General features: G+C 32.6%; 1 protein-coding gene across 1 annotated transcript in view; it reads left to right on the top strand.

Annotated features, from left to right (window-relative positions):
* LOC132728561 (uncharacterized) overlaps positions 1-7,507 on the top strand; it is a gene marked incomplete at its 5' end in the record, with an annotated part of 8,012 nt that extends 505 nt beyond the window's left edge. Inside the window, 7 exon segments of the mRNA XM_060714205.1 lie at positions 581-746; positions 3,798-3,940; positions 4,839-4,956; positions 5,372-5,641; positions 6,212-6,351; positions 6,898-7,012; positions 7,250-7,507. Coding sequence (XP_060570188.1) covers positions 581-746; positions 3,798-3,940; positions 4,839-4,956; positions 5,372-5,641; positions 6,212-6,351; positions 6,898-7,012; positions 7,250-7,481 — 1,184 coding nt within the window.
* Positions 7,508-10,000: the final 2,493 nt, after the last annotated feature.

Below are 10,000 nucleotides of genomic sequence, written 5' to 3'. Positions count from 1 at the left end.
CTTCCAGCCTGTAGGCGGCAACTGAATTTACCCATGTGACCAGTGCAGTCCAAAACAACAGCGCATCCGTACCGCCTGATCTTAGTGCTCGCCAATTTTTTTAAGCCAATCACCAATCTCCGCAAGCTACGCTCTTTTTTAGCTTTCTTATTTACGAAGAACACCCAATATGCACTCTAACCTATACGTGGTATGCACTGTTCGCTGTTCCGCTAGTATATATTTTAGACGTTTCTGCCAAAAATAAATAAATAGGGCTGTCCAGCTTGAAAGATGAGCATGTACATTAAAGATATCAAGAGTAGTCAAGACAAAAAATTATCATTATAATTAAATGTTTGTTGGCAGATAATTACACATTTTATTTTTATTTAATTCATTTCGAACGTGGCGAATTATTTCAGGCCATTTTATGATATATGTTAATTTTGTATATTTCATAAGCATCAGTTATATATTTACAAACACGCGTAGAATTTTAGTGGGTTTTAGTGTAGTTTTAGTATTTGTCTAAAATAGCAACAAGCCAAATATTTCGTTTTTCAAATATTTCTTAAAATGTGCCGGTTTCACTCTACAGCCATTGTGTTGGCGTTCCTTGGCGGCCATCTTGTATTGGGCAGATGCAGCACGGAAGAGATTCATCAGTCTACGAGCATGTGCTTACGTGAAAGTTTGGTTCAGGAAGCCACCGATCCATTGGTTCCCGTGTTCAATGATTCAGCGTCTGTTGTAAACTTTTGTTTGTAAGTACATGTATTTATTATTGTCGGTTAGAAAAGCAAATGACTTTAATTTATCTGTTGCCAACTCTTATGTAAGTATTCAGAAACGGCTGTCTGTTATTAATTTGTTTTAAGTTAAGTTCATGTTTTTAAAATAATCTCTGATTGTAGGGCGAAGAAAATAGCCCGTTACTAAAATCTGTAAGATGATAACTTTTTATTATTATGTGCAAGTCCGCAGGGAGAAACGGCAAGTTTTCTTTTCCTTCTTCTTTGTTGGTAAGAGTATTCACAGATATTTATGTATTTATATAATTTTATGTTAGCAAAATTACACATTTAAAGGTGTCCGTCTTGAGCAACAAAAATAAGCAGACTTACAGTATAAAAAGTATATTTATCAAATAACACAGTTCATTGCTAAGAAAAAATAGAAACCTTTTTTTTAAATTAGAGAATAAAGCATATTTACAAATATCTTATTCTTAACTCTGAAATATCCAACAGATAACCAATTTTACAACCAACACTGAATATTCAACATATGAGCCGCGTCATGACAAAACCAACATAGTGGGTTTGCGACCAGCATGGATCCAGACCAGCCTGCGCATCCGCACAGTCTGATCAGGATCCATGCTGTTCGCTTACAAACCCTATAACACGTAGAGAAACTGATAGCGAACAGCATAGATCCTGATCAGACTGCGCAGATCGCAGGCTGGTCTGGATCCATGCTGGTCGGAAACGCATTATGTTGGTTTTGTCATGACGCGGCTCATAAATTATATTTAATACATACCTTAATAAGCAGATTGGAATCAGCTTTATGATATTTACTCTGAGTAAAAGCAAAGTTTTAGGTTAAGTTATTTATAATATAAAAACAACGAAAATGTGATAGAATTATTGCGCATGTATAATAAAGTTGCACGCGGCGTATCGATCATCGCGATATCTGTTACCAGATCTACGAACGAAGTTATTGATCTCGTTCTCACCTTTCCTTAACTATAAAAGTTCTTTATACAATGGCATGTTTATACATAACTCCGAAAGTATGAAGTGTCATACAATATACTTATATATGCATGTATAAATCAAAAGCCCATTTGGCAATAATATATTCTTGACTGCGTGCGCGTAATGGTATAGGAGGGCCATACAAATATAAAACAGAAATTAAGTATAATTAGAAAATTAAAGAAAAATAGCTGTAGGGTTTCATATGATATAAATTTGTAGCTTTGACTAACCAGTTCTCAAAGTATCATGAATGAATGTTCATGAATCATGAATATAGAATTCAAAATAATCATGCTTTAACTAAATTTATTTTAACTACTTTGCCAGTCTGTCACATGGTTCATGTTGTCATGTGACAGTCATGTGACAGTCACGCCCGACAGGATGCAGGTACCTTGTCTAAGGCACATATACTTTTTACTTGATTTGAGGAATTATCAATGAAATAAGTCATTCAACGGCGCAAAAAAGAAACCACCAATTTTCTTGAAAATATTGCATATCTATTATTGGATCATATTTTAAGTACTGGCAGATATTTTGTTCCTCTAAAACATTTGCTTCGGGTGGTAAAAAAACACAAATTATAAATTACAGCTTTGAAATAAGCATCTCAAAAATTTTAACATTACGTTAACGTAATTATAATATTCATAAACTATGCAAACCAACATTAACATTTTTTATAAGTTTTTTAAGTAAACTCTATGATGGAAGATAATATAAAAGAAGTCCCTGACTTTGAAAGGGAGAAAACTAGAATAATTATGATCATTATGACAAGTCAGGGTTGTCTGCCTTGTAATAAATTGCAATATTTCTTATATATAACATTCATTACTTCTCTTCCTAAAATATGATAGGCATAATATGCCTACAAACAAACTTGACAACAGAATAAATAAATACGTCTTTCAACCAGGAAACCATTATATTTACCGATTTCTATTTTGAATGGAACCACTCCATATAGTTTTATAACTGAATTTTAAAATATAGATCTAGAGGATATTTGTTTAGTTCAGTGTAAGATCGGAATATATTTCACCGAGTGAGCACCAAAAGGTATATTTCACGAGTGGCGCAGCCACGAGTGAAATGTGAACTTTTGATGTTCACAAGGTGAAATATATTTCGATTTTACGCTTAACTAAACACATTTTCTTTTTATTATATGTAAAGAAACGTTTTAAAATTAAAGATATTTAAGCTTATACTTAATGAAAAGTGCGCAAAATAAAAACATAGCGTGACGTCATTTACGACGTCACGTCATTAGGTTGGTTTCCAGTACTGTGCACGCTGGTATTTCACTGAAACAACGTAAAGGGGCTTAAATTCAAAACAGAGAAATTATCAAATTGATAATTTCACTGTTTTAAACAGTGAAATTATTGATAATTTCACTGTTTTAAACAGTGAAATTATCAGTTTTATATTACTGATATATTTCTATAAACCACCGAAAAGCATGTCATAAAAAACCCAAGTCACTGGCGAGCATAATAAAATATTATAGAACGAGATTATGAAGCTACAGGATATAATATTCCATCTATCAATATTACCCAAAATAGGCACTGTTTTCATTTAAAAAATAAATTTCTTCCCTCATTGGCGATTTTATAGTGTAAAAGGTAACATTTAGCATGACTTTACACAAATGTAGTAATGTTCGTTATTACCCGCCGAGGTTATGTGATGCAAGGTGTAATTATACATAGTTAAGAACAATATTGAATTATATTCTATTTGACTGCCAAACGTTCACTAGACGAGGCGTTCAATACGGGGTTTGCAGTTATATGCGAGACCAATAGAGTCAGTATTGAACTCAACAGTGTGTAATGGCATCTTTATTTCATGAAAAAAAATCTTTATTTCACACCACTTTGCAGAACTTTGTAAATTCGAGTATAATATGGATTAAATATGGATTTTTGAACGATGATTTTCAATGACGCCATTTTCTTGTGCATTACTTACTTAGCATTTATGACAAAAAATCTCAAGATAATGATCTACTGTTTTCATTATCGTTTACAGACGACATATTTCGGACATCAAAAGTTGCATCACCAATGTAATTTCCCCTTGTACATCAGATAAAAGGGTAAAGGTTATATTTGGTGCCACTGGTGCCGCGCTTCTTGCAGCTTACGACGGATTATGCCAGGAACCAAACAAAAGTAAATTATATTGTTAACCCTCTATCTGCTTAAAGTGACATTATGCTCATATTTTCATAGTCAAGTAAAGCTGAACTGACTATATATTTCAAAAGATTGACTGTTAAAATGGTTATTGACCAACTGTTCATATTGGAAAATGTTTAGGATAAAATTTAAATCTGCCTATTATATAAAAAGACTGCCCCACTCTTTTTACGAAATGAACGTTGCAGGTAAATTCTAGCGGATATTTACGAAAATTCCATTTGAATCCATGCGTTGTTTACTGGTAATGTGAAATATTTTTTTTATATCGAAAATGAAAATTTATTTTGACATTCACTTGTTCACTCATTTATACCATTGGATGGACATAATGTCACTTTAACTATTGTAATGGATTATCCCTGTATTTAATTGGTTCTGCCCGTTTAAAGTTAAAGAGAATCCCCATATCAAAAATGTAAAAAAAACAACAACAACAAAAAACAGCTATCAAAAGTAAAGTGTCAGCTTAGTGCACTAACGGAGTAAACCCTTCTAAATTTAATAGTAGTTAATCAGTTATTGCACTAAGGTGCCGAAATGCGCTGGATGACGACCTGGCTCTAAACTGGTCTAGTGACAAACGGTAATGACCCCCGTTCCATCAGGTCAAAGGTCACGGACATATAAACTGAATAAATACGTTTGTAATGTATGCAATTTGTCGTTTTGTGATTATACTTGTAAATACATTTCCATTGTCCTTCAATAGTTCTGGTGTTTAAAATGATATTTTATTTAATTAAATTATTCTACTTTGAAAATTTTCGTTGGTACAGTTAAGGTAATTAATCTGAAACATCTAATCACGAGTAACTAGGCCTGTCATACTCACATTTACCACACGGTCTTTACATTTCCACACTTACAGATATAGACATGACCTGTGCCTATGAACACGCCGAGAACATCTCCGTTGCCGTATATGATCTTATACATTCAGTGGACACCATGGATCAACATTCGGCGTCATTTTCCGATCTCTGCGAGTATGAAGTCAATTTTAACATTCTTTACGATTTCTTGATGATATATGTTAAGATTTTTCGAAAGGCAGAAATGAATATGTTTAATTACGCTTTGCCCGAGAGGCCCCTCTTGAGGACATTACAAATATACTCATATTGCACGTATACATATATTATAATATATGTATTGTATATATAAAAAAGTAGGATTATGGACCCTATCATAAAATTATATGCAACATTTAAGTATGCATTTACGAAGAAATACATTTGTTATTAAATTACATAGCTTTAGAAACCTATTCTTTACAGAAAATCCTGTCGATTATTTTCAATATTCAGCATCAAACAAATAGTGGTCAGAAGAGATCGTAACTTTAAGAAATATTTATCATTATATGACGTCGCATATAACATATTTTAATGTTAATTTCAGACCAGTTCACGCTTTACTTCATAGTATAATGGCAATCTACGAAGCGTCTGTGGAGCAAGGTCATTGTTCTGAGGAAAGTAAGAACGTCATGCATCAGTATCTAGCCACCATAGTGTTCCCGTGCACTGACGTTGCCACGACATATTACCCGTGCACGTTGGCACAGATTAACGTAGCCTCTATTGAATGTTACGCTAAAAATGGCGTAATTGTGAACAATGCACTGGTACCCACGCCAAGCACACTGTCTAATGCTGATGAAATGTGCGGGTAAGTTTTGCTGATGATACGTTGTAATTTATTTCATGACTGCAATATATTAGATGATTATATTCTGATAATCCACTAGTTAAATTTATGAAATATAATTTTCACTGTAGTCGAATTATTTCTGAATGCGAATGAAAAGAAAATCTGACTAAATGGAATAGCAGGCAGAACTAAATGTCGTCATAGTTAATGTATTCATCACATGCTCCATGTATTAATATAGAATTTCCTAATTATACCAAAACTATAATTTGAATGCGGATAAAAAGAATAACACCTGTACCATAAATGAAAGAAATATGACCAGAAATTCAATATATTGTAAAAATATCGTGCATTATTACGGGAAGCACATACAAATTAGCATTTATTTCTTCATAATCAATAATGTTGGACGCTTTGAAGTAGAGCTCATAACGTTTCACGATGTTTATCAGTTATAAATAACTTGTTTCTTTGGCATGCAAGATCGAAAAATAATTCAATCGTGAGCACTTTAGCTATTATTTCACTAGATAACCAGGTTGTTATAACTGACACTAATGTTTCCATGTTGTTCAATATTTTAAGTTCTAAAAGCACGATTCAGTCCTGCATAAAGAGCCACATCACGAGATGTCTGTACGAACCTCAAGTCACCACGTTGTACGGGTCAGCTGTAGAAGGATTCGAGGCCGGCTATAATTGCATGTGTTCTCCTGACAACTTTGGTAATATAAATTATGTCTATATTGTCCTTCTTTGTGTGGGTATGTGAGTTTATTTATACTCGCCACCGGTTGCCCATATTGGTGAGTCCTCCAGAAGAATATTAATAAATTAAATGTAGATTTTGGAGGATAGTGCAAGGTACAGTACAAAAAATGTCCAAATTCAAGAAGCATCTCCTTGGTTGTTTAGCGCGCTAAGTGTTTAAACCCTCATACACGGAACCTCGATTTAAAGTCTTATCCGAATGACTGATCAGAAATTTTAGTTGGCCAGCCCTGGAATCGAACCAAAAATGCCGAGATTACAAGTCTCGCGCTCTAACCGATTGAGCTATTTTAGTTTCCCTTTTTATTCTTTGTTTTCCTTTTTTCAATGTCAGTGTTTTTGTTTCTACTCTGCCAACGATTTTTACACTAATCGTCTTTTCTTTCAAATTATTAACGATCTTTGAAGAAATACTTAAGATTATATATATGAGAAAGAATAAAATTTAACCTGTTTTGTATAATTGTTATAATCATTTTGAAGAAATTTAAAAATTACAGACATGATTCTGAGTTGCGCAGCCACAGCGGATGTGACGACAGCAATGTCAAAATTTACATCCAGCGTTCACAATCATAGTATCGCAGGGACGCTTGATAAACAGACTCAGTGCGCGTGAGTATCACATACTATACTTTGAAATATTATCATCATTTTGCAACGTTTAGTGTATCAAATACCAAGCTACAATCATTGCATTTGTACTAGAAGCTTTCTTCAATTGGCAAGAATATACATTGTACATGTATGCATTCCTTAGTGAATGCAAATCAGGTAATCAAACATAAAATTTGTCATGTTCCAAGAAAGTTTTAGATCGATATAATACAATGTAATACGTTATGTTTTTAGACTAGAAAACACTATGGCGGCGGAGATAAGCGCGTCAGTTGAGATGAGCTGTGACGCCTCTGACATGGTACGTCATTGGAGAGCTTACATATCCACCGTGATTTACCCGTGCACAGAGACCGCCACGGCATGTTACCCAAAGAGAATGTTCAACGGAGGCGAAACCCTAGAATCAATGAGGGCTCTACTCATCTCTTTTGTTGGATTTCTTTTCTGCTTACGTTATTTATAATATTTTTGATAAATTATGGAAGCTGGTCTGTGACATTACGGCACAAGAGATATGGCACTAATCAGCTTCCATAATATCTAGACTTCAGTTTATGTTTCACTATATAATTTGTTTTTTGTGAGCAAATGCTGGAAGCACAAACTTTTTGAATATACAGGTATGTCCTCTTTCGATATTTTAATGTTATAAGTTAAAGATAACATTTAGATTTAAGCTTTTGTTATCGTCAGATTCATTTTGAAAGGTTCCAGTACTTTCTTTTTCACATAACGTTTAGAAGGTTCAGTTATTGTTTTTCTCCTAAATTAAATGACAAATTCCGATTCCAAAATGTAGAAGTAATGTTACATTTTTATTATTCTTTAATAAATACATCAATTTATAATGAAATAACCATATTTTATTCAAATGTCCATCGTTTCCTAAATTAAAGAAACCAGTCTCTAAGTTAAAGTAAATTTTCCCAGATCAAAGTAGCCGACTTTTGCCTTAAATCCACACCGACGTTATCATTGGATAGTTCTGATCTTCTGTTGAAAGGAGAGGGTCTCAAAATATCTTTCCTCAGATTGAAATACCACCCTCCTGGTCAAATGAGATGCCGTAAAATCTAAACAATAAATGAGGTAAAGGTTACGGTGATATATCCAAACATATAAAGCATATGTTTCTTATGATTTGACCCAAAAAATGTCATTAAAGCTAGGTAGCTGTGGTTCTCATGCTTTGATGTGCTTCAATTGTCAATAATTTACAATAAAGACATTGATATCAAACAAAACGTATGATAAAAGATATCAATATTTCTTTTTACATACCTTAAAGTTTAAAAAAGAATGCAATGACGTCATAACCCTGACCTGAAATCAAATTATGACGTATTTTCAAAATTTAATTCCTATATTTGATATGATCCTAATAGACGGATGAAATATGCTGTTAGTTACATCAAAACTGAAAAGGGTTTTTTTGATATAAAAGTATCAGGGTATCTTTGTGTTTTTTAGTGTTGTTTTTACTTTAGGGACATATTTCAAAAAAATTAGGTTTTTGTTTTTTTAAATTTCCGGTCATTTTTATACATGTCCCTATTTAAAATTTATACTATGCTCAAATTTATTTTTAAGAAAAATTTGAAAATTGCTCCCCCCATTTCCTTTTGAAAATTTTTAAAAATATTTATAAAACAAAATTTTGCCCATTTAATAGGTAGTACAAATGAAATAATAGTGCCCATTAAAAAAACGGGTAATTTTTTTTTAAAGAAAATAAAACTTAAACTTAACCTGTAACAGGGAATGAAACCCGTCCCTTTAAATGTTTTTAAATCTTTTTTTCAAATTTAATATTTTGGGTTTAAAAATTTGCCCTTTAGTTTTAAATAAATTCCTGTTTGGAAATCTTTATGAAAAGAGGGGAAACTTTTGGGTTAAATCTTTAAGCCCCCAAATACCCAATTTTTCTTTTTATTTACCCAAGAAATGTAGTAAAAAAAGGTTCGTTAATCAAGTAAAACACTTTTGGAAAAAAAATATATACAAGCTATCAAACCCCCTTCATTTAAATTTTTCTTTTTGGCCAAAAACGGGAAAGAAACATTTTCAATGTGTATAGATGAAAAAATCCCGGGGGTTTAGGGCTTTTAAAGAAAAAATTGTTTTTAATATAGAAATAGAATGTACCAACGCCAAAAAAAAATTTTAAAAAAACCCCATTTTTTTTGGTACTTTGTAAGCTGAAATTTTGAAATCTTAAAAAAAAGTGATTTTTTTGTATTACGGTTGTTTTTTTAATCACTCCCTTTTAAAGGCCCCCAGTGACTTTCTCCAAAAAGGTGACGTTAGGATTTTGACACAAAAAAAATTTAATCCCCAAAAATTTTGTATTTGTGGTAACAAAATTTAAATTTTCCCGCCTGTTATTTTCCATAACGTGGTGTTTCGGAACGCAAAAAAATTGTTAAAAACTTTATGAGATTTGCTGATTTTTTTTCCATAAAAATTTTAAATTCCCCAATTTTTCGTCATTTTCCCGCCACATTGGAAAACCACTGTTAATTGTCGAAATTTTCCCAAATGGTTAGTTCTTTTCCCATACAGCCCTTTTTCCCCCCCAAAAACTTTCTTTTTCCCCTGAGTCTGGAACCCGGGGTTTATTGGTAGCTTTTTAACTTTTGGGGCCCAGGGGAGGAGCAGGGGAAACCTGTTTTGGGTAAAAGGAGGATGACTGTGATCTTTTAAACCTTTCCCATGTTTGGTTTAAATTTTGCCCCTTTTCGAAAAACCCCGAAAATACCTTTGCCGGTCCCCGGTTACGGAAAATTTCCTTTTTTTGGTTACACAAAATTTAAAAGAACAAAAATACAAATATTTGATTTTTTTTTTTTCCCCTTTAAAATAACCTCCTTTTTAAGGTGGAAAAAATTTGAATGATGTGTTTGAAAATTTAAAAATTTTTTTAATATGTATCTCAAAATTTTTACAAAAAAAAAATTTGTTATACTGAAAAATCTCCCAAAT

Source organism: Ruditapes philippinarum, unplaced genomic scaffold, assembly GCF_026571515.1.
Source record: "Ruditapes philippinarum isolate M1 unplaced genomic scaffold, ASM2657151v2 ctg22215_1_1_1_1, whole genome shotgun sequence".
NCBI lineage: Eukaryota > Metazoa > Mollusca > Bivalvia > Venerida > Veneridae > Ruditapes > Ruditapes philippinarum.
The sequence above is the reverse complement of the archived record's forward strand: the minus strand, read 5'-3'. Positions and strand labels throughout refer to the sequence as shown.